The 26,547-nt window shown below is 40.2% G+C and overlaps 1 protein-coding gene across 1 annotated transcript in view; it reads right to left on the bottom strand.

Annotated features, from left to right (window-relative positions):
• Window positions 1-26,547, bottom strand: part of LOC105891078 (transient receptor potential cation channel subfamily M member 1) — a 62,172-nt gene that overhangs the window by 7,117 nt on the left and 28,508 nt on the right. Inside the window, exons 14-23 of the mRNA XM_031568656.1 lie at window positions 25,365-25,505; window positions 21,440-21,469; window positions 21,035-21,330; window positions 20,179-20,407; window positions 17,431-17,553; window positions 16,118-16,237; window positions 9,593-9,721; window positions 6,922-7,173; window positions 2,034-2,208; window positions 403-423 (exon numbers count right to left, since the gene is read on the bottom strand). Of these exons, the coding sequence (XP_031424516.1) occupies window positions 403-423; window positions 2,034-2,208; window positions 6,922-7,173; window positions 9,593-9,721; window positions 16,118-16,237; window positions 17,431-17,553; window positions 20,179-20,407; window positions 21,035-21,330; window positions 21,440-21,469; window positions 25,365-25,505 (1,516 nt within the window). The remainder of the gene's footprint in view (window positions 1-402; window positions 424-2,033; window positions 2,209-6,921; window positions 7,174-9,592; window positions 9,722-16,117; window positions 16,238-17,430; window positions 17,554-20,178; window positions 20,408-21,034; window positions 21,331-21,439; window positions 21,470-25,364; window positions 25,506-26,547) is intronic.

Raw genomic sequence — 26,547 nt, 5'->3', positions numbered from 1 at the left:
TACATTGACTTTCTATGATAGCCATAAATATAGACCAGCCTAATTTCATATTTCTTCACGTTTATACTGATCCCTCTAAGCACATTCAATTCCCTGATTTTACAACCAGACAGACTGAAACAGAAGAGACAGCATTTAGAATTCAAATGTGGAGCTCTTAATGTACATTTGCCTGCAATAAAGTGTGTGTGGTCTTGAGAGTTCTTAAATGGCTGGAGGAATGCTATTTGAACCGGCCTTGAAACAGTTGGTTAAAAACTGGAGCTTTTTCAAGAAACAACAGGTTTCAGCCATTTCTAATTGTGCTGCATTTGGAAAACCTGTGACATGCGTCTACAGTCAAGCTGAAGCAGGCCTCATTGCTAAACACACATAGGTGAGGAGGAGCAGATGTTTACTTACGATTGATCTCCATTGCATAGACTATCAGGTCATGGATCCATCATGAAACAGAAAGAAAAGACAAGAGAGAAAAAGATGAGCTATTCTATGGTAGGACATATTTCTGTGATTCGGCACACTCCAGTACAAATCTGTTGATATGATCATTCTGGACAACTCTGAACTTAATAGTTCTTGAAGCATATGCAGTGCATTCATGAATGATGAAAAGGCAATGTTTTAATGTAAACATGTCTTGAAGTACTCATACATTAAATTATACAGGTCAAATACATTGCATTATAGGTATGAGACTGTTTAATGGATATTTGAACATAACTGTAATTGCACCGCAATGATACCATACATCACAAATGCATTATGAATGGTTGAGGTTTATGTAACTTTTAATAAAGCATTATTGTTGAATAGTGTATGAAAGCGTGAGTGAGAAAACAGGCCTAGTTAGCCAATTGCCCCGGCTCATCAACAGCAGACCTATTTACTCTAAAGAGAATCATTTTCTGAAGAGGGCAAGTTAGTTCTTGTGATTGTACTGTATGACACTGCTATTACACGTATATCTTATCTCGTCAGGCCATTTTATTCACATACTTTGGCGAGTATGTGCGTGTGGCCGCTGATCTTTGCATTTTATGGGAACAATCACTATAGGATTAGAAGTGGCAGCACAACTCCTTAGGGTTATTAGGTTGTTACGTTATAAGAATATAAGGTTATAATAAGGTTATAACTTCTTTAGGTTATTAGGTTATAAGAATATAAGGTTATAATAAGGTTATAACTTCTTTAGGTTATTAGGTTCCACTTCATTTTATAATGGGTAAACAATATGTGTTAATGAACAAACACTTATCTTTTGGGGTAGGTCCCCTTCTCTCTCCCTTCATGGTTGATATATTTGCAGGACCATTAGTGCATTACATATACATTTGGGACTGATTGGAATCAGCAACTGTGGCTTTTCTACTTTTCTATCTTATGTTATGCATTTCGTGTATTCTATTTTTTATCCTAAATCTCTATCCCTGTTTTTATGTTCATTTTATTTTGTTTTATGTTTTATGTTTTATATTTATTTTATGTGGATCACTGTGCATGCAATTTCTTTGTGCACGTAATTTCTTTGCCTCTTAAGCACTTTGAGCTGCATTGTTTTGTATGAAAGTTGCTATACAGATAAAGTGTATTATTATTATTATTATTATTACTTTATATTTGCATTTTGATTGTCTCTACACTTCACCTGTGTATATTGTGCTGTGCCTGTATATTTGACAAACTCCCTTTGTCACAGTACAGGTGACCAGGAATTGTGGACCTCTTGAAACATTAACCACTACAGTCTGCATATCAAAAAGCTTTACTGCCTAGCATGTTCATAGCCCCGGTCTTGTGCCCCATAAACCTTTAGGGTCCTCCCAGAAAGCTGCACCCATGCAGGTGACCTCTATTTAGATAGGTAATCTACATTCATAATCAACATGCAATTGGTTGGATCATTGGTTTAATGATAGTTATGCTTAAATCAACATGTCTCATGTGAAAACGGTTGGATTTATTTTCAAGGTAATGAAGTTAGGTTGTCAGGTTTGGAAAGTCAGGAGTCTTACTATGAACTCTAGTCTTACGGTCTATGGAATCTGCAAACACTTCCCCATAGATCATCATGTAGGGCATGTAGAAGATGTTCCGGGCCAGACGCCACGTCGGTTCCTCATCAGGGTGCAGGATGGCCTGACGCGCCACACCAAAACTCATCAGCACCACCAGCATGATCACCACAAAGTAAAGCATGTCTATCATCTGCAGGAGAACAAGAGGGGACGCGCATTCACACACACACACACACACACACACACACACACACACGCACAGAGACAGGAGAGAGAAATGGTCATTTTGGAATTATTCTTATTCATTTTCAGTTCACTTTACAATATACTATTTTATATCATATTAATGACCCTTGTTACAAAAAAGCCAGATATATTATCAGATATAATGTCGTTGCCACACCAGCGCTGAGCCCTGCTCCTGCCACGCCCTGCTCCTGCCACGCCCCCTACTGACACACACCTGCCTCAGTCACCTTCCCAATCTCCCTCCACCACTATAGAAACTGCTCACTCCCTACACTCCCTTGTCTGGCCTCGTACCTTGAAGGACTAACAACCTGACGACACAAGCCGCGGCCTGGTCGAACTCTGTTTTCAATATCTGCCCCGACTCCGACTTCCAGGTCATCCTGTCTTTTGTAATCCCTCTTGCGCCCCTGCGCTTATTGTTTCCGTGTTGCTTATCAGCTTCGCATTTTTTCCTAATTTGCCTTTTGTTTTCTTCAATAACTTCTGAGTTGTGTAGTTTTCACTCCCTATCTTCTGTGCGTTATCGTTTGGACTTTAAAATCTTCTGAGCTTTTGTATCCAGCGTTACTTTTGTGTTTTCCCCCTGTGCCTCTGGTTTTGGCAGTTCCCAATAAACTCCATCATCTCTACGTCTCCGTGTCGCCTGAAGCCCCCGACAGTCGTGAGCATATGTTTTTTCCACAAAATCCATAACAGCATCCATTCCCATTTGAGTCCTGGGCCTATCACTGTCTTAAATGAATCTAATGCAGTGAGAGGAATTAATTAGATTTCATGAAAGGCTGAAACACTGTTTTATTCCATGTTTGAAACTGGCAACACTAATCTTGTGTTTCAAGTGATTTACTGGACCGCCAAGAATCTTGACCCATCTTCACAAGTACAATATGGAGGAAGAAACAGCATTCAAACATAACTGTTTGATATGGCTTTCATCCAGTCTAGAGGTTGCTGAAACAGACACAGTGTTAAGACTGTGAAGATGAGCCCTCCAACCCAAATCACATTCATTAAACACATGTAACAAAGTTTGAGAGCATTGTTGTCATGGTTGTCTCATTAGCATGGCAACATTTCTTCTTCTTGAGAACGTTCAGCTATTACTACATAACGTTCAGCTATTACTACTTAACGTTCAGCTATTACTACTTAACGTTCAGCTATTACTACTTAACGTTCAGCTATTACTACTTAACGTTCAGCTATTACTACTTAACGTTCAGCTATTACTACTTAACGTTCAGCTATTACTACTTAATGTTCAGCTATTACTACTTACTATATCATCATCATCATTGTTTATTCAGGGAGAAATTGACTGAGCACAGGGCTCTTTTGCAGCAATGCCCTGATTGAGGCCACATAGTACAGAAGAACAATACATAAACAAACCACAACAAAACAAAACAGACAAAATAAATAAATAATTTTTTTTTTTCAAAACACCAAACAACTCAGAAATTAAGCATAAAAAATAAATAAATAAAATAACATAAAGTAAAAAAAATTAAATCAGAGAATCATTCAAAACAACAGCATTGAGGCACATCCTTATTATCTAAAAGGCTCTTAAATTGGTTGACAGACAAATACTTGGTTAATTTCAACTCCACTTGAATAGTGTTCCATTTATGGGAAGCAAAGAACTTAAAAGCTATTTTACCTATATTAGTTTTTGTAAGGGGGATTTCAAGGGAGATGAGGCTCTGTGACCGTGTATTATGACAGATGGATTTTAATTTTAAAAGTGACATGAGATAATTAGGCAGTTTTCCCACTAAGGCTTTATAAACAAATAAAAGACAGTGTTTTTCCCTCCTGTCCGCTAGAGGGGACCAACCAACATTCTTGTATAAGTTACAGTGGTGGGTCCTGAAAGCGTCTCCTGTAACAAAGCGAATAGCACTATGGTAAACAGAGTCCAGGAGTTTTAAGGTAGAGGGTGCAGCATACATGTAAACAATGTCACCATAGTCAAGAACTGACAAAATTGTTGATTGCACTATTTCCATTCGGTTTTCAAAAGTAAAACAAGATCTTATTCTATAAAGAGCACCCAGTTTAATTTTAACCTTCTTAGCTAGGTCAAGAACATGTGATTTAAATGACAGCCTATCATCTAGCCAGATACCTAGGTATTTATAGCAAGGAACTTGCTCAATATTAGTCCCAGAACGGGTGCATATCCTATGGGTGGAGGGGACATTATTTCTACCATTGGAGAAAATCATGAATTTAGTCTTAGACTCATTCAGCATCAATTTGAGGGACTTTAGGGAATCCTGTACACAATCAAAAGCATGTTGAAGGTTTGAAACTGCTTGATCTATAATCCGATATGTCAGTGCTATGAAACTGTATTTTTTTTGCAGCCCCAATTATCTGCGATAGTAACAGTATGTTTTTGTAGATTTCATATATTTTTTTATTCATCATACAATGAACTGTTTTATATCATATTAGTGTTTCTCCTTTGTTGTAAACATGCCAGAGAACACCCAGATGTCTGTCTGTCAGGGTTTCTTTGCTGGGCCATTCAGATTCACTTAAACTTGACTTCTTTCCAACAACACACAGTATGTGTACAAGCACTTCATGTGAGACTGTTTTAGACAATTGTATTGATTCAAGATAGAGAAGTATCAGTCAGAGGTCGTTCTAAAGCACATATTTAACACCTACTTCCCTGAACTACTAATGGGGGAGGGGGAGGGGAATAGGGGCAGGCAACCAATGTTGTATGTTCAGCTCGTGTTGATGACCATTAGGTTGTAGCTCGTTTTTTGTACCTTATTACGGTTGCTTACGGTTGAACCTTCCACCCTTAGGGATACTTTCCTTAAATAATAAATGGCAGTTTTGGGATATCCACAGTAGCACTAGGTGGCCCCATCTTAGTTCCGATTTAATTGACCTTGTAATAAAAAAGGATTTAAAAAAAATGTCGAACGGGGAACGAAAAGGTGGAACAAGGAGCATTTAAGACCCTGTCAATTATATTAAATACATATTATAAATAAAGTTTTTTGATTGACACAGATTACGTTAGAATAATATTGTGTTCTTGCTGCCTTTGATATGTGGATATAAAATCTTTAAGTTGGCAGTAGTTAACATGTGGGCTTCCATCTACACTGAACCGAGAAGAGGAAAGAGTGTTTGTCAAATGAACTAAAGCACTTTACATTATTACAACAAACTAGTTGTGTTTCTCTTTAAAACATATTATTATGTTGAACTAACATATTTAGTCACAGCATTCAATTCATCCAAGTGATTCATGTAAGATGAAAGTAAAGAAATAAGTTCACACCTGGAAGGGAAAATGATAGTGTGAAGTCTCTTGTAAAAAGTGGTTATTCTTCCAACCATTCTGTCCAGCGGTTTACAAAATGCGTTGGAAAATGGGCTGATTTCGTGGTGACATAAAGGTTTGCTCCGCTTTTAATCTTTTTTATCCAACACAGACATGTGTTCTGAGCTGTGAACTGATTAATGATTCATAACTATTTTGTTGATAGCTTACGTTAGTTAATTTTCTCAGTAGGCGAATGCTTATGTTTGATAATTGGGGCTGGGCAAGTTAACGCGTTATTATCGCGTTAACGCATCAATTAATTAACACTGACAATTATTTTATCGCGCGTTAACGCAGGTTTTATTATTTATTTTATTATTGTAAAAGTCTGTTGCTCACAGGCTTTTATTTTGTGAAAAAAAAGAATGGGCGGATAAACAAACATGGAGAAGGGCATAGACATATATTGACTGTTTCAGAACGTTGCTACAACGTGCCAACTCGCCGCCATCTTGGGGAGGTAAAGGCTGGACTGTAAACAAACGCAAGTTTGCTGCAGCTGCAGTGTTTCTGGATAAAAAGCACTATAGCGTTTACATTTCTCAACCGATTTAATTGAGTCGTTTGTATATTCAAGGGTTTATGATCTACGTGGAGTACCAAACAGTTTTGTCTCCATGTTACTTAGAATCTCGATAGTTAGCCTAAATCGCTAGCCTGACGATGTCATACTCATAATTCTAGTCAGAATATGAGTCTGATACCGCTCCATTGGGCTGTGATTATAGTGCGTGTTTCAACCGAACCAGGAGAAAAAATGCCTCTTCGCTCAATTGGTTTCCTACAACCAATCAGAGCAACGTAGTATGTGACAAGGGCCAGCTGATAAATTAAACTTTTACCGGATCCCGTGGGAAGGAAGGCAAAAACATCTTTTCGATTGACAAATGCCTTGATCGCGTTTCTCTGTTCCTCCGGTAAAATTTGTATGTATCAGCTGGCCCCGATGGTCTACGTTATGGTCATACTACGTTGCTCTGATTGGTTCTAGATATATCCAATTGAGCGAAGAGGCATTTTTTTTCCTGGTTCGGTTGAAACACGCCCCATAATCACAAGGTAAGGTCACTTATTATAAGAACGTATGACTGTACCCTGCTACACATTGTTGAGACACCTTGAAGGGAACACGACTGAAGATGACCCCGTAGTAAAGTATTTATTCTATAAATAAATACATAAACAATAAAATAGACTAAAGAAGTTAAAACAGTTAAAACAGTGATTCAGTCATCTCAAAAGAATATGCATTTGAAAGACAAATAGAGCTGAACTGTAAGTGTAGAGCCTCACCATCTTCCCCATCATCATCACATAAGGTCCCAGGTATTTGTTGACACCAAAGATGTCGAGCACACGTATGTACCAGAAGATGATGTCCACGCAGTAGATGACGCGCCCGTACCCCATATAGGGCTCATTCTGGAGTCGGAGCAGCAGGCCCAGCAGGAACACAGAAATGGCCACCAGGTCTGTGATGTTCCAGTATTCCTCCAGCCACACATTTATCTTCTGCTTTAGTTTACCAGGGTCTGACATCAGAATCTAACACAAACAAACAAACAAACAAACAAACAAACAAACACAATCATTGAGCAGTCACTATGGAAAGAGTTTTTAATTCCACTCAGATTTATTATGATGAAACCAGACTAAATATACATACAAATTTAAATCAAATACACTACACAAATTCAAACATATCACAGAGTAAAAAAAAAAATGCAGACAGCCTTTCATGCAGCAGCCAATTAAGAACTTGGCTAATGCATGGCACAACTACGGGGAAATATCTCGTTGAAGAATATAAATGGGGCTGCATTGGGAGAAACTTGTGGGACTGACCACAGATGGAGTGCCTGATGGAGCGCCTGCGATGTGCAGAAAAGAGAGGCATAAGAAATGAATGCCACTGAGGTTTATTTTATTTTTGAAATTTGATCTCTGTGTTTATAGGCAATAATAATAGGCCTAAGCTTTAGGCTGCTTGTCCCAGATTCAATAGGCCTATGTTAAACTTAGGTTCATGTTTACATATGAAAAAATATAATATATCTTTTATTTTTTAACGTTCTCGACATGGGAGCGGTATGATGACCTGTCCACAGCACCTGAAAAACAGAACGTGCAACCTCATGTTGTGTCCTACACAGAAGAGTAGCAAAAACATTCATGACAGTGCAGCATAAACCAGCACAAACATAGCACAAACGATTGAGACTATTTTGATGAGATTTGGACGTGGAAGGAGGGCTGAGTGACGTCACAGGCCAGAAAATGTAAAAAGTTTGAAAATATTGAATTACTCAAAACCTTAATAGCACAAACGATATTTTTTTACGGCACAAACCTAGCACAAACGAACAGCAGTGCTTTTTTAAATATTTTGAATGATACGGGGGGCCAACTTCACACAGGTGGACGGAAGGGCTAAACAGATAAATATTTATGAGTTTTCTATATTTACCCGGGTTAGTTTGCTGTAACCTTGTGAACCAAAAGCTCTAATTCTAATTTTAACTCATCATCCATGGTGGCAGGAACACGCAGGCTATTTCTTCCCTATTTTAGCGGCGCGCTATTAACACTAATGGGCGGTGTTAGGCGCTGATTAGGTGATGAGGTTCTTGTCTGATAAATACGATGCAAATTACTGTGCACTATATGCGGTTTGGCAAAGGCGCTGATTGCGCTGCGGTTGCAATGTTAGTAAATGAGGCCCTGAGATTGAAACTGAAAATATTTTCACTGAAAACAAAATACAAAATACAAACAAAAAAATACAAAATACAAATTTTCACTGAAAATATTTTCAAGGTGTGCCTCTTGTCCCTGGTATTAACATATCTACTGTATATACTTATGAAGTCCTAACCAATCGTGAATATGGAGGAGGGTAGGTCTGAGACGCCAGACACCACTGTTGAGCCTTCAGGAGGTATCGTGGGCCTAATTTAACGAAACACTGACGAAGGAAGGTGCCCACTCGACAACCCCAGTGAAATGTTCATGAAGGCATCTTTGTTGTTAAGTTTTGTTAAGTATTTGTATGATGGTTGTAGTGCGCCCTATAGCAAAATGTATCCATTCAAGTAGGTAGGGTGAAAAAAAAGATTTTTTTACTAAAGACTGAAGTTTCAAAACTGTATTATGGACAACATGAGGGTTAATTGCATTTACCTTGTAGTGTTTTGTTTGTATATTACATTCTCCAGAACTGAAAGGAAACTCTTATTTCTACTTTATAAATCTCACACTTAAGGGATATAGGGTAAATATGAGTACCTTACCAAATACTTTGTAACAAAGTTTAATAGTTTGTCTTTCTGAAATTGTGCATGAAGTGTTATGGGGTATTATTTGTTCACTGATTGGGTACAAACTATTAATGCATTAACAATGCAGATGCACTCACACTGTAAAATTGATTCCATGGGAGCAAACCTGGCGAATCTTTTCCAGTCAAAGAGTGATAATATAAGAGATAACAGCAAACCTGGCGAATCTTTTCCAGTCAAAGAGTGATAATATAAGAGATAACAGCAAACCTGGCGAATCTTTTCCAGTCCAAGAGTGATAATATAAGCGATAACAGCAAACCTGGCAAATCTTTTCCAGTCCAAGAGTGATAATATAAGAAATAACAGCAAACCTGGCAAATCTTTTCCAGTCCAAGAGTGATAATATAAGCGATAACAGCAAACCTGGCGAATCTTTTCCAGTCCAAGAGTGATAATATAAGAGATAACAGCAAACCTGGCGAATCTTTTCCAGTCCAAGAGTGAAAATATAAGCGATAACAGCAAACCTGGCAAATCTTTTCCAGTCCAAGAGTGATAATATAAGAGATAACAGCAAACCTGGCGAATCTTTTCCAGTCCAAGAGTGAAAATATAAGCGATAACAGCAAACCTGGCAAATCTTTTCCAGTCCAAGAGTGATAATATAAGAGATAACAGCAAACCTGGCGAATCTTTTCCAGTCCAAGAGTGATAATATAAGAGATGACAATCCACTCCTGCAGCGAAGGCCAGCGCTCCATCTTGACCAGGATGATGTAGTTGAAGAGCATGAGGTACCCAAGATAGGCCGTCTGGAGAAGAAGAACACAATGCAATCAGGAAGGGAAGACATCTTTAAAGTTATTATATGATGTCAGATACACTAAGAAAGCATATTCCCAGATATTCAACATGTGACATGGATTACAGAAAATTAGTTCTCAGAATATTATTATATTATTTATTTGGATTTTCTTTTGCACATGAATGCTAGGCTGGATTGGTTCTCTGGTTCTGATATTTATGAAAATGTCAGCAACTTTATAGTCAGCTCTGAATAACTCCATTCATATGAATGGCCATCTAACATGTATGACCTTGTCACTGTAGTATCAAAAGGTATCAATGCTAGGGCTAATGGCCTTGAAGCCTGAATATGCAGGAGGGGCTGTCAACATTCCTCCACAACTTACACAAGGCCTTTTCACAAGGGGATTTATTTTGGAGAAGAGAAGAACATGACTATTTTACATTGTACCACAAAAATTGTAGTCATACACTATATCTATAGTTGCAAAAGTAAATGTTGGCACATATTACACTGCATACCCATACAAAATGTATTATTACAGTGAATAGCTTAGAGCTCACACTAGCATACACAGCAAACACTGCTGTTTATAATTATTTTGACATGATGCATGGGCTATGACATGATGCATGTGATATGCCATGATGCATGTGTGAGTCCTCCACTGGGGATGGCTGCTGCGGTTCAGCATGCTCTGGGGCAGTTGACGTGATGAGGCAGCAGCTTTCCTCTGCTTGAAACAAGTTTGGCGGCGTGACTCCCAGGTCCCGTTGAGGCACTGGGCCTGGCGGCTCGCTCCTTCTTCGCCAGGCTGAGCTCGGTGGCAGAGGCGTCCAGCTGCTCGTTTGAGCTGCTCCCAGGGCAGAGGCAAGGCCAGAACTAACTTGAAGAATCTTGGAATATAAAGCTCAGCCTCTCCCTGCTGCCGCTGGATAAGGTCCTCGATGTCTTCTCTGCGATGTCTTCTCAGCGATGTCTTCGAATGCCATACCTCCTTTCCTCCAGGGGGCGCTGAACCCACTTCTGACACCAAGCAGAGTCAAGGCTTGTCTTTGGTACTCAAGCAGAGTCAAGGCTTGTCTTTGGCACTCAAGCAGAGTCAAGGCTTGTCTTTGGCACTCATGCCATCAGATGGACAACAACTGACGGTGAACACAGGGAGGTCTCAGGGTCTCACTAATTCTCAAAAGATACACAGTGAGGGTAACACATACACTGTGACACCAGGAAAACTACACAGTGCAGGAAGTGGTCGACAAGCAGAATAAAGCTGAATGATATAATCTAAATAGATTGGTGCCGGGCTTCAGTCGCTCAAACCACAGGAACACCAGGTTTATTGTTGTGTACTGGTCTCCTTCAAGTTCACACTGGGCCTCATAGAATGGTTGCAGGAACTCGACAAGAATGTCAAGTACGTCTGGGGATTTAGCATCGATCTGCCAGCTCTCCGCACGGTCCTCACGCTTTTCACGTAGTTCCTGGTAAACTCAACGGACAGAGTTCATAGATATGAGACTGTGCTAAATCTACAAAGCTGCAATTCCCGTATTTGTAACATATTTCACCAATCCTTTCGTATCACTGTGTTGTAAAGTTGATCTTTACAGTCGATCCTGTGTTGTATGGTCTGAGGGCACTGATTATGTTCGAGCCTTGGTCTGTCACCCACACAATTTTATTCAGCAGACTAATATCCAGCCCATACTCTGTCAGTAGTCTGATTATTTCTCTCCGAATATTCTCCCCCGTCTTTGCCTCCTGTGCCCATCAGCTTGAATGTTCGTGTCACGAAATGTCAAGTGATTGCTTATGAAGAGGACTCTGTCCAGATATCAGTGGTCATTCCTATTGTGTTAACCTCTTTAATAATGTTGTTCAGTTGTGCCACCAGCCTAAAATTGAACGCGAATGAGAACTTCAAAAAATCAATTAAATTATAAATGAACTGAAGGAGCAGACCAAATTCTCCACATACAAAAAAAAAACACACACACACTTTGGCAGGAATCAGCAACACATGGATTCTAAAACACTTATGATGATTCTACATAAACATGCCATAAGTGACTTATAACAGTTCATGACAACACAATAGCAACAGTTAAATGGCAGCATGCACTGATGTACCAGACAATATCATATTGTGCAATGGCAATTACATGTAGGCTCTATGCCAAATTAAAAATCAGTTTTTAGAAAAGAATCAGAATGAATCAGAATGAATGAATCAGAATGGGATTTATTGCCAAGTAGGTTTACACCTACTTGGAATTTTTTCTGGTGTGAAGGTGCATACAGTAAACATAAAACATAAAAACATAGAAACACAATAAGTACTACACATAACATAAAATCACAAATAAGTACTACACATAAGAAAAGTACTACACATAAGAACCAAAAAACACAATATATACGATACAAATATATAAACAATGAATATAAAAAAAAGTGGAAAGTAGAGTGCAAAAAGCAAAACAGGAGTGCAATGTGGATGAGCAATGTGCAATGTAATGTGTGTTAATGTAACACAGACTTAGGGTGTGGGGGTGGGATAAGAGTCCAGGTCAGGTGGGGGTCCCGGGCCTTGTTAATAAGGCCAACTGCAGCCGGGAAGAAGCTGGTTTTGTGGCGTGAGGTTTTGGTCCTGATGGACCGCATCCTCCTGCCGGAGGGAAGAACCTCAAAGAGTTTGTGACCCGGGTGGGAGGGATCGGCCACAATCTTACCTGCCCGCCTCAGGGTCCTAGAGGCGAACAGGTCCTGAAGAGATGGAAGATTGCAGCCAATCACCTTCTCGGCAGAACGGATGATACGCTGCAGTCTGCCTTTGTCATTGGCAGTGGCAGCAGCGTACCAGACGGTGATGGAGGAGGTGAGGATGGACTCGATGATGCAGGTGTAGAAGTGCACCATCATTGCCTTTGGCAGGTTGAACTTCTTCAGCTGCCGCAGGAAGTACATCCACTGTTGAGCTCTTTTGGTGAGGGAGCTGATGTTCAGCTCCCACTTGAGGTCCTGGGAGATGATGGTGCCCAGAAAGCGGAAGGACTCCGCAGAGTCGACTGGGGAATCTCTCAGGGTGATGGGGGTGGGTGGGGCTGGGTTCTTTCTAAAGTCTACAACCATCTCCACTGTTTTCAGAGCATTTAGCTCCAGGTTGTTCTGGCCACACCAGGTCACCAGATAGTCAATCTCCCACCTGTAAGCGGACTCATCCCCACCAGAGATAAGCCCAATGAGGGTGGTGTCATCCGCGAACTTGAGGAGTTTGACGGACTGGTGACTGGAGGTGCAGCTGTTTGTATACAGGGAGAAGAGTAGAGGGGAAAGAACGCAGCCTTGAGGGGAGCCGGTGCTTATGGTTCTGGACTCAGAGACATACTTCCCCAGCCTCACGTGTTGCCTCCTGTCAGACAGGAAGTCTGTGATCCACTTGCAGGTGGAGTCAGGCACACTCAGCTGGGAGAGCTTGTCCTGTAGCAGAGCAGGAATGATGGTATTAAAGGCAGAGCTGAAGTCCACAAACAGGATCCTGGCGTAGGTTCCTGCGGAGTCCAGGTGCTGGAGGATAAAGTGAAGGGCCATGTTTACTGCATCGTCTACAGACCTGTTGGCTCTGTAGGCAAACTGCAGGGGGTCCAGGAGAGGGTCAGTGATGGCTTTGAGGTGAAGCAGCACAAGGTGCTCAAATGCCTTCATCACTACAGAGGTCAGGGCGATGGGTCTGTAATCATTGAGTCCAGTGATCTTAGCTTTTTTGGGGACGGGGATGATGGTGGAGGTCTTGAAGCAGGCTGGTACGTGGCATGTCTCCAGTGAGGTGTTAAAAATGTCTGTGAACACCGGAGACAGCTGATCAGCACAGTGCTTCAGGATTGTTGGAGAGACAGAGTCTGGCCCGGCCGCTTTGCGGGGGTTCTGTCTCTTGAATAGCCTGTTGACTGTAATTGCGAGACGCAAGACATCCAGATCTTCGATGAAGGGCTTAGAATATAAATGCACTGTGAATAGATCTGACTAGGTGCAACTCTTAATGTTAATTCTTGCGTTTCTCTGTCGCCAGCTCGTGGCACCGTTTTGCCACAGTTGTAGGGTCAGGCAGTACGTCCTGCGCTGCCACTGGCCCATAGACAGCTGTTGGGCCAACTCACGGAACCCCTCTCCTTCAATGGAGCAAAATGGCTTCATGTCTTTGCAACAGAATGCAACGCATTTTTCTGTCATTTTCTGTTTGTCCTGGAGTGGGATTTTTCTTGAGCTACTAGCTAAGGCGGCGATGCTAGGTTGCAAAAGCCCACCGGCATCATCAGTCGTCTTGCAGACTCTATCCACATGGCGTTGCAGGGCGGAACTCCCCGTCTGCTTAATATCATATTTCATTACAACTTTGCACTTCTTACATTGGACATATCCAACAGCCTCATTAGAATCCGCATTGACTACTCTCGCAGAAATATCTTCATACAGTAGATTACCCTTCGTTTTGTATTGTTTTAAACTCTCCAGATGACAGTTTCTTTTGAACTTCTTCCACGATGCCAGTTTTCTGCCTGTAATCACGTTGTCACAGCTAGGATATAAACAAATTCCGGTACACAATCCCGTGTGATTTATTTTATTCTTAAAAACGAACTTCAAGGTCAAGACGAGCTCCTTCTCCAGCTGCTCCTGCAGCTGCTGCTCCTGCATGCGTACACAAGCACAGTCCCGCACCAGACTGGAACTTGCAATCTCGGGTATGGGAGGCAGGTGTGCTAGCAAGGAGGCTAAAACCTATTGGTGCCATCTGCCACCAGCACGGTTCTTAAGGTGTCTGGGAGTGAGGTTCACTCACTGCACAGCATTGCACCTGCCGGCTACCATTACACACACAGATCACCTAAATGTGCACTCTCTTTACCTCCAAAGCATCTAAGCATACATTTAATGTAGGTATGAAAGCAAAATTGACTTCCCCCATCAAAGCAGGCAAGCCCTTACAGTTCATGAACATGTGTGGTAATGTTTTATACCTGGTGAACATGGACCAACTAGATGTGAAAGCATTAGTTGCCTCACTCAAAATGGCTAACAAATAATACCAAAAGGCTGAGAGGCTGCCAAGGCCATGTTTCAGCAGGTGTTCCGGACCAGGTTGAAGCTGAACCAAGAATTGGGTCGATACCTTCCCAGCTACTGCTAGGACCAACAGGGTATTCCTCCTCTGGACTCAAAGTATGCTCAAAATTCCCTGGTGTACCCATCTTGCCGGATTGTCTGTCCAATGTATATTTGGTTACCAATTCCTTTTCCATTTCCTTGCCTACTTTGTTCCCATGGAATTTTACTTTACATTTAAGACTAGATGTACTCTGGTGGTAACTTCAAATAACTGTGGTCTTGAAACACCCATCTGACAGAGCTTTGTAGCTGAACTTACTAACCCTAACCCTAACTTTTTCCCTCATCCACTGTTACTTGCCATCTGACTTAATGTTAATGGATGGTTATACTAAAAGTGACAAAAAAATATTTGTGTTCAAACTAATTTGCATTAGCATTAGAAATGATACCACTCATACATTCCAGTTATTCTATCAATTTAATAGGGATTGAAACCACACCCTGTTAACCAAGAATGCCTTCCTATGTCAATCTGCATTGCATGGAATGACCCCTGGGCAATTTGCTACCCAGTTTTCCATGACTTTATTCACATAACTTCTGATGAAACAACTGCTAAACTGGATAATGCTTGGCTCACATTGTTGCGTTGGAATGCGTTGATCCGTTATCGTAGACGGATCCCCATTCACTTTGAATGGGGTGACGTCATCCGTTGCCGAACTGAATTATGGCTCCATTGGGTTCCATTGCGTTGCTTGCGGTGAGAGTTGCGTTGCGTTGCTTGCGGTGAGAGTTAAAAACAATTTCACCTTTTCGAGAGGCAACGCATGCGTCAGCCAATCAGATCGCGTTTATGCTCACGTCTCAAGAGCGTAAAGATAAAAAAAAAAGATGGCGGATAGTCGTATTTCAACTTAAAAGTTGTTTTACTTTTTCTTGCTTAGATTTTTTTTAAGTTACCGAGAAATAAACCATGTAAATACCCCGTTATTGTAACAAAAAATACATCTGAGGGGATTTGCGAGGTGTCTGAGCCAGCTATCTAATGTTAGCGTGCTACTGCCCACAAGGTAAACAGCTGGCTCAATCTCACTATAAACGTCTCCGTTATCAACACAACCCCACGCGCCAGACTCCTCCTCCGTCATCCGTTGGATCAACGCATTGCAACGCAACGATGTGAGTGTGCCGTAAGCGCATTAAAGTACAGCAGTCTGCTTTCGATGTTTTCAAACATCATGAGGGACAGAGGGGAAGGATTAGTAGTTGGTAGCACACAACTCACAGTATTGAACCAGAACTTAGTGAAGGGGGCATTGTAGAACTCATAGATCTTTTTCCCAATGGGGACACGCCTTTGCTTCTTCCCAGCGTTCTCCTCATCCTCCTTCTTAGACTCTGTGTCCTAAGAGAATATAAGCACATTATGACAGTTATAAGGCAGACCAGTGCCAAAAGGCTTTTGTGTGCGTGAATTATTAAATCTAGAATCAAAATACACCAACATTTTAACCCTGAATTGCACTGGATTCAAATATTCTCTAAGTATGTTTCTGAATGCATGCTAAAATGAAAAAGGCATTTGTAGATTTCCATGTCATTTCTGATATATAAACACTAATATTTTTTATTTGTTCCATTGCTGTTTACAAGCGTGTGGTTTAAATGGGCTCAAGTCCGGACCGAACACTCTACTGTCAAAACGCTCTAGACATCCTGAGTGAATTGCAGTACAGGTTGCTCAGCTCTGGAACCAACTGTCGGATGACATCAAAGCTGTAGCCAGCTTAAGCCAACTGTTCTCAGATGCTTTCTGTTTACTGTTCACTCTACTCATATTTGTAGTTATTGTATTTAGTTTTTACGCTCTTTCAGCTTCTTTTTAAATCTTTTATTTTTCTAATGCACGTTTCTGTTTATGCATCGTCTTAATCTATTATTTATCATTTGTAAAGCACTTTGAATTGCCACTGTGTATGAGTTGTGCTTTATAAATACACTTGCCTTGCCAGACTAACTATGCTTCCCCTTGGTCAATTTAATGTTTTTTTTATATATATATAATATGGCTTTATAATTAAAGTTATGGTTAAAAAAATTACCTTTGGGGATTTCCAAAGGTTTTATTGCACAACCGTTTCTGAAGTTAAAACAAACTAAAAAACTAAAAAACAAGGTGATGTATTCAAATAATTCCAAGATGAGGTTTAACATCCAACTACTAATACAGCCCAAAACCTTGATGCTGGCTCCACAGCAGAAGCTCACAGTGGGAGAAATAAGAACTGTTAACGCAACGCAGACTCGCCACTATACCCATCTAATCTGACCACAGCTGAGCACTGCACAGTGACATATGGGCTCAAGTGTGTGATCTCTAATTAAGCACAATTCATTTTTTATGCAATATTGTTCTTTAATTAATTAACACATTATTTTCACAACCCTAAACATTTAATTTGGCTACACCTGTTTTACAATATGATAAAAATGTTTATGGTGTCCTATATTTGGTCACAAAGTCAAGACACCTTCTGGTTGTGCCATCTCATGTACCAACATTGACCCTGTTCTCACATTTGAGAATTTGCCATTTACCTTGCAAGATTTGTCATCCTCCTGGTCTTTGTTGTCTTCGCTCACACCTTGGTAGGCTGTGTCATCTCCGAAGCGGAAGTCCAGGAGCAGAATATATGGTGGAAATACAATACCCAGGATCACCTGTGCAAAAGAGCAGAATATATGGTGGAAATACAATACCCAGGATCACCTGTGCAAAAGAGCAGAATATATGGTGGAAATACAATACCCAGGATCACCTGTGCAAAAGAGCTGGAACATTACTTTTGGCTATATCTTAACACTGTATGTATGCCTAGAAAAGGCTCAAATGAAACAATCATGTTGTCAAACAATTTTGTCTTTAATTGAAAATGTCATAAAGAAAGAATCATTGTGTATAAGATGTATTTGTTGACTTTGCATGCTGTTTTCCCTCTACTCCAATGTACAGCTTCACAAAATTCCCCGGCTCCCCTAGAACCATTGTCATCATATGCAGAGTGATGGTAATCGTATCAACCGACCCGACTACCACCAACGTTTTATGTCATACAATATTATATCATGTCAGAAACACCAAAGGAGGTCTTCTACTCTAGCTAATTATTGATGATATATGATTTTTGAAAGAATAGCCAGATTAGCTGGAAGACAATCATATAGTAACTAATTAACTCATTAACCATTTCCAGGTGGCTTGGAGAGTTTCTTTCAGTTACTCATCTAATTGACATGCACTTTCTGCAGAAGAAGACATGCAACATGCACTCACTGCAGAAGAAGACATGCAACATGCACTCACTGCAAAGTATGCCTGGTCAAAATATACCTCCGGGCCTTATCTGACATCTTTACTCGCACACAGCATAAATGTTCAGGTTGAGACAAAGCAATGACCACAATAACACATCCGAGTGCTTTTTTTCGCTCTGGATTTAGTAGTTGTAATTTTATCCACCTCTTTGCTATGTTCTTTCCTCCAGTTTGTCATCATAGTCTAGCTAAAGGTTTTAAGGTGTTGTTGCAGCTTAAACAAATCTATAATGTATTTGTGTACCTTTTGAGTCTGAAAAGGAGAAAGTGTCAGTGTGTTTCGACATCCTCAGAAATGATATTTCTCGCCCAAGACACAAACCAGAGAGCCTCTGTACTCACTCCTCTTTCCTTCCTGAGTCACTGCTAATGGTGTGTTTGCCTTATTTGGCCAGTGCAAGGGTTTCTGTGATTTAAGTACACCTTCCGTGGGTACAACTCCAGGTGTGTCACTGTTCCGGGTGCCAGGGCTAATTTTCATAGAGATGCTTCCAGAATTGTCTAGAGTTCATGCTAGCTATTGGCTAGGAGGTTAAATGATTTTATACTCCACACTCCAAGCAGATTCCAGGCAGTGTATCACTACGCTGGTACCCCCTAATTCCTCTCCACCTCCCTACCTTGCAGTAGTACCCACAAAGTTTAGCCAAGATGGCGAAGGCTAAAGACAACATGTAACATGAAAATATTGATATGATTGAAAGAAATTGTTACAGACAAGCAGCCCACCATTTTGTCACTTGCTTTAAAAACATTAATTTTCATGTTACCAGTGTGTAAGATATATTTTTCAATCAGCATTGGTGAAGCCACGACTGTGGACAGAGTTACAGCCGAGCACATCATGACATCACTGGGTCAAAGACCAACAATGGAGAAGGAAAGAGGACGTGAAGGATGGAGAAGCTGGAATGAGGTCCGAGGTCTGGCGAAGGATCGAGCAAAATGGAAAATGAAATGTGCAGCCTTATGCACCTCATGGCGTGGAGAGAACTTAACATATGTTTTAAATTGGCCATGTCATTTTTTAACCTTGAGAGTCTTCTTGTACCCTGAACGTGGTTGGTATTTTAAATAGACTATGCCAAGGATATGATTTAGAAATTCAATTTTATGTTATTTTTTAATATCCATGCCCCGTTAAAGTAAAGATGATGGTGGTCCAAGAGCGAATTAGAAGTGGCACACCACCAGTGGGGTGCAGACCAAAATCCACCTGTGGGCCGATATATGCTTGCTATCAGGGTAGGCAATTATTAGGGACTCCATCAACCCTCATTGCTATGTGTGTTTCATTACCTCAGTCGAGGCAAATTAACCCCTGTATACCTTCACTTAGCTACCTGATAGGGTCTCTTATCAACAGTGACCTCACACTCTACCCACAACAAATTATCCGCCATTTTGTTGGAGGTGCAAATACAATAGGAAGTGCTTTGTTAGTGTGCGAAGAATTTATCTTTGATATGAAGTTGATATGCATTGTTTTACCGTGGTTTTTGATATGTGATGGAATCATCCTCAGGAATGCCATGAGTTGACTTCGGACCCATTTACATCTACCTTATAGACACTCCTAGTAAGTACATATCGAATATACTTATTGAAATCTTGAAATACTTCATTTTTTAATCATGCTATGGTTGACTGTTATATTGATTACTCATTTGGAATAATTAGAAGGATAATAGTGTTAGTGTGAGCGGACTAAATTGGAAGTTAGATAGCCTAATCTAACTTGTTTTAGACAGAGTGTACTTGAATTCCATTTATTGCAATCTGTCCCGAAACTAAGTACCCTTATTTTCCTCTCCAGACAAAATCATTAATCTGACTGCTAATAAGTGAATGGGGATTTAGAAAACTAATATTTTGAGCTCCCATCTTAATTTTTAAGATAATGGTTCTTGTAGGTGAACGAATGGGGTAAACATAGGTATACATGGTGAAATGTGTTTGTGTTAGCCACACCTTCAGGCCATTAACCTTCCCCATCCGAAGGCAGCCCATCCACATGTCCGTGAGCAGCATCTGGCTGCATGTGTGGGCAATGAAGTCTCTGTGTTTGGCGGCCACCGCCAGCTTAAGACAGGTAGAGTTGCTCCAATTCTTCAGCTCATATGTCAACAACTTCATAGCCACCTGCTCATCCTGCTTGTAGGACTGATCCAACAGGTCATACGCAAGCTGGCCAAATTCCCTAAGAGATGAGGGGCGAGAGAGGTTTGGCAAAGAGCAAATGCGGTCAGGAATGCTGCAGTATTCTTTTTCTTCACTTTTGTATTTCTTTCTCTTAAAAAGACATACAGGATCAAAAGCAGGATCACATACAAGAACATTAATACTCACAGTAGCCAGAAAGGGAAGGGTCTGACATAAATCTTCGAGATGTACATATGTTAACCTCTATTTATGTATATATATATATATATATATATATGTTATATATATGTATTTGAGGATAGTATCGTAGTGTTCCATAGTTCCGCCCCCACAATTTACAAAATTACAGACAAAAAATATCTTTTTCAATCTTTAATCAATCAACCTTACATATTTCAGTAGCGGTGGGTGTCTAGATTACGCCTTTTATCTTGTTAGAATTTTATAATTTAAATACCCCTTTGGGGCAGGAGCTTAAATTGTTCAGAATCCGTTATCTTGGTTGGCAGAGAAATTAATATTAAGTTGGACGTAAGCGTAAAGGGGCGGAAATAGGGCACCGTTCGATATATAGAGAGCGAGTCATTGAAGGATTATGAGAATAGCATATATGCATGCATTCCTAATTCCATGTACTTTTAAACATGTACATGCTCAAACACACTTGGAGTTGTTTTCCAGGTCCTGCGAGATGTCATCCACCACTTCACTCTGAGAAGACTCCAGACTCACAGCCATGGCCTTGTACAGCTTACACGCCACCAGAGCCTTGGCCATGGTCTCCTCCCCACGCTGCCACAGGAACAGGGCCATCCTCTGGCGCTTCATCAGCACAGCCCACACCAAGAGTTCATGGAAGGGGTACTGAAAACGGCAGACCTCTGGGTCATCTACATCAATGTCCACCTCCTCCTCCCTCCTCTTCCCTTTCTTTTTGCCTTTTGGACGTGGGTCGTCGTCCTGCAGCAGTTTATACACAAATCATTCATTCAAATACAATAAAACAGTATGTTGAGGTGCATGATGTCTTATGACTACATAAATGATTGAATGTATGTTAGTTTCTTACCCCCATCCCCAGAAGCTTCAGTGCTTTTGGCTGTAAGCAGAAAAGAATTTACAATAAAAAATATTTGATACATGAAGATTTTACAGAATCATTTAGATTGCAATTAATCATTTTGTTGTTTAACTTTAAATGATCACATTCCCTGATAAAAAAAATTGTTGAATAGGTTAATTTAATATAGATTATTTTGAATCCCTCGGATAAATGATCTTCCTTCTCACCAAGCATTTTCTCTGCATGGTTCAGCAGTCAATACGTTGAATCTTACTTTGGCTTTGGCCACACAATTATCCTTTAGTAACTTGCCCCGTCTGAAACGTTTTGGTAAACACTACTGGGGGGTATTCGTCGTAGCTCGCTAAGCGGTTTAGCGAGCCAATTTTCAGGCTAAGATAAAAAACGCCCCTCTTTTTGGTTCGTGGAAGCAACTTTCGATAAATCACCATAGTAACATATCAATTAGCACTAACCTGCTCCAGCACAGAATAACTTAAGTGTAGCTGGATAAGCTTGCCACACCCCCGGAAAAAGGAGGCATCCCATTGACCAAGGACTGATATTAGATAGTTAGATTAGCGTAGGGAGAGAGTTCTTTGCGATCGCCAAGATCCATTATTCCATCATGATGAGTTATTTTATGAGCACTACGATTCAGCCGACAAGAAATAATTAATTTACAAGACCTTCTCGAGTCATTATGAATATTATCTATAATAAGGTGACCAGATTTCTGAGACCAAATCCGGGGACATTTTCAGTTCAGACACGTTAACACCTCCAAAACATGTCATATTTTTGTCTTTGTGATCGAAAAACGGGGACACTGACTGGGCCCTTATTCATGAAAGCAGTTTATCTTACCCTTGTTCGTAAATCACAAGGGGAATGTCAAACAAAGAGTTTTCTTCTTAAAACTAATAACGAAGTGGCTGAAATGAAGAGTAGTAAAGGTAACAATCTTTTGCCAGTTAATAAGAACCAATATCAGTGATAAGAACTTCGTTGATGTCATGCACAAGCTTCCTTGCAGTAGGCCTAACCTCTGTGTTTGGCTGATAAGTGACTGGTCTGCACGGGTGGGTGACAGGTGTAGGTTTTTCCAGCATAGAAAATGTTAAGGCCATTGAGGCAACTGAATGCATTGTATTCCTATATTCTGTGTGAAAATGAGCTGGAACTATGAACATACAGATCAGGCCCATAGACTCCAGGATCTTTGGAATAGTTTTTTAGGTAATACTATACCTAAATTGAAGAAACAAACAAACAAACAAAAAGATTAAAAATACAATTTCAGTAATTCCAAGCAATGTCAAGGTGAGGTAGGGAGATCTGAATAATACAAAAAATAACAAGTTCTGTGACACACTACCAGTTGACATATTTGTTGATAAAGAATATGTGAAGTTAATGTGGGAAAAAGTGTCTTTTAAGAGACCACCACAAGAACACATGTTTTTTTTGTGTTTGTTTTTAAGTAATGTAGGCCTACCATTATTCTAGGCTACCTGTAATTGTCTGTCTATGTAGCCTAAGCACATGGCTCATTTAAAGATTTTTGCACATTGAAACCCACTGCTTAAAATTGAACTGGTGAGACTGTTTTTACTTCCACAGAACTATCAAAGTTCAAAGTACTTTATTGTCATTGTCACACAAACAACGAGACAGACGTAAGCGGGAAGCGCAACTGGATGTACGGAAAGCGAGTTCAAGGAGTATTTTCTTGCTTTCAAGTGGTTTAATTTATTGACAAGTTGCCAACTACCTCTCAATAGTAATCCAGACTAATGAAACTGAAATGGCATAGTACTGTAGTTAGTATCACTGCTAATGTTAAAAAGTTAACAAAGTTAGTTAGCAAGTAGAGCTGTGGCTGACACCTGACTGACAGATAGCTGCTGTTTAACACTCACAAACACTCACTGTTGCAAATTGTAGATCATAGGCTACATACATATTATAGGTTACATAATATATGACATAGATGATAAACAATGACACTTACAATAAACACCGTTGCTAATCGCCTATCCCAATGCTATCCTGTCTTGTACTCGATTTGCCAGAGCTAGCTAGCTGAATGAATGAATGGACGCGATCTGTCTCTGAATAAAAAAAAGTAGAAGCTAAGGGCAAAGATTGTACCGCGCTGCATATTCCACCAATCAAAATACTACAAAGACGGGCATTCTAGAACATCTTTGAGCTCTGAGCTAGAGCTTGTCCCCCTGGCTGATGGCTGGCTTGCTTGAGCCCGTGGCGTGTAGGCTACGCAACTAAACGTTTGGTATCCCGGGTCTGTTGTTGGTCAAAGTGAAAACCGGGGACATTTCCGGGGACAGCTCCAGCCGGGGACAAGCCACCAAAAACGGGGACTGTCCCCGGTAACCGGGGACGTCTGGTCACCTTAATCTATAAAGAAAAGGGCTCTTTTTTTCTCCGCTGGCGAGCAGGAGATGAACATGAACGCTTATGAAGAATACAAGACCATAATCATGGCAATATTCAACACCGCTGTGAGAGCAAGACAAGAAGCGGTGTGTTGGGATGTTTATAGTGTGATATCTATGAATGAATAAGTGACGGTAAGTGTGAACTAGTATTTCAAGATTTCAACAATTACAGAGGATACCGTTACCGGTTAGTAACTTCAAGGTTGCTAGTTTGATTCCCCTCACCTCCTTACCAAGTGTAGTTTTACATTTCCTTGTAAGTCGCTTTGAATAAAAGCGTCTGCTAAATGACTAAATGTAAATGTATTAATACGAAATTCAATAAATTGAAGCAGTGAAAAGAAATTGTGTGTATTTCCCTCTATTCTTATCATGAGTCCACCTTAATCATTTTCTACAATAATGATATGCTATGGGGTACTAATAACACTGTCATATAATTATGAGTGCTTTGTTCTCCGCATCGCCGACACTACAAAAATGTACCACTCGCAAAAAAACGCAAGACAGTCAATGCTCGGCTGTGGTGTTTGCAATAAATGGCTCGAGAAGGTCTTGTAAATAAATTATTCCTTGTCGGCTGAATCGGTAGCGCTCATACAAGCGCTAAATGAGCCTGCACTGGAACAGGTTGAAGCTAATTGATGTGTTGCTATGGTGATTTATCCAAAGTTGCTTCCACGAACCGAAAAGAGGGACTTATATTATCTCATCCTGAAAATGATCTCTGTAACTCGCTAAACGAGCTACGACAAACGGGGCCCTGTTCCCCATTATTAGTCTGTTTGTTAGCCTGATTTGTTTTTCCTGCGTCTTGTTAATTCCCCTTGTTCAGCTCACCTGTGTCTCATTATCTGTTTCCCCCTCTACTATTTAAGTTCAGTCTGTCCTTTCTCCCTTATTGGTTCCTAAGTTTAATGTCAGTCTAAGTCCTGTGAGTTAAGTAGTGTTTTTTTGTGCTTCTGCTATCTGGATTCAAAAGCCAAAACAACCACCACATCTATAAAGCCCAATATCAAGGATGGTTCTATCTAAAACTGTTGTTGTTATATCAGGGCGATACTTTGAGCTCCACCTTTGTTAGGCATTCAATTGATTTAGAAATCGCTATGGCATCCCCATCATGGTCTAGTACCTTCCGTACATCAAATGGTCAGAAATAAGTAATCAATCATTTTGACTGAGTAAAGTATCACGTATCTGTTATATTTGATAACCTTGACTGTAGAATTCAAGGAGGTGAGTCAAGAAAAAAAAGGCTTTCTTTAAAACATACTCAGCTTTACAGTTTTCCTACAAATAGAAGGATACACTGAAATCTGTGACAGTGTCACAGACAAAAACTGTAGAAAAAAAAACATTGTGATTTTGCCTAGTTACCACCCTTATGATATGGTTTAGTGTTTTATGCATGTTGTAATTGAATTTGAATGAACTAAAAGCTGTTGAAAAAGTCAAGTAGAGCTCACTCGTTTCAGGCCATAGAGATTGTTGTAGAGGGTCCGGAAACTCTTCCGGGTGTAGTGACAACGATATGCTCCTCCCATCAAGAACTCCAGGACCAATCCAATGTCAATGAGAGTAATCTGATAATCTGGAGGAAGGTTTCCCTGTCAACATTAACAAAGAATGATTTGACCGATTAATCTCTCAGTAAAGAAAAGAGAACTATTTGCAGGATAGTTTATATGTACACTGTTTTCTTACAATATTGTCCTAAACCTACAACTTTAGAAGATGATATCTGTTTTTGAAATTCAAAATGAACCAAGCTTTTTGTTAAGAAAGAATAAGAAAGAAATAATAAGATAATGAAATAAGGGCATTCATTGTTTTGCTGTAATGAAAAAAAATTAAACAAATTTGTTAAATGAAAACAAATTAAACAGGGTAGGAATATATGTAGGGCAGGGGTCTTCAACCTTTTTCAGCCCAAGGACCCCTTGGCTGAGAGAGACACTGAGCAGGGACCCCCACCCCCGCCGCCCCAAATTTGGGCCTGATATTCATATAATTTATTTGGAACTAAGTGTCAGTCACACACACACACACTCCCCTACACATGTTTGAACAGAATTACAAATCATCTGTGACACACAACTCGTTTCAATTTATTCTGTTTATTATTGACATTTTGTCTCCCTTACAGTTAGCCATCACTATGTATTAAATTAGGGAGAGACAAAGAATTGAGTAGCTTGAGAAGCTTAAGTATGGTATGGATGAAATATCTCATACCTAGTGAGAGATCTGACGTTTGAGAATTCATCATTCATGTCTTTGGCAACATCATTCTCCCTATGAAGCATGCAGTGCGTCATACATGGCTCTTGCACCGTCTGTGCACATCGCGACAGATTTTGGCCAGGGTATATCATGTTCACGGAAAAAATTGTCGATCACTTTGAAAATCTCTGAACTTTTTTTACCTCCAGGCAGCTGCTTACAGAATAGAAATTCCTCCTGCATCTCATTTTGGTCGACAAATCACAAAAAAGCTAAAAGCTGAGCGTCGTTTGACACATCGGTGGATTCATCTAATTGTAGTGCAAAATAATCTGCCTTCGGGAGTTTTGCGACTAGTAGTGCCCTCACATCAGCTGCCAATTCATCAATAGGGCGGGCATTGGGATGCTTTTCAGTTTTTTTACG

The sequence above is a fragment of the Clupea harengus genome, chromosome 6 (genome assembly GCF_900700415.2).
Source record: "Clupea harengus chromosome 6, Ch_v2.0.2, whole genome shotgun sequence".
Lineage (NCBI taxonomy): Eukaryota > Metazoa > Chordata > Actinopteri > Clupeiformes > Clupeidae > Clupea > Clupea harengus.
Note: the sequence above shows the minus strand (reverse complement) of the source record. Positions and strands in the feature narration are given on the sequence as shown.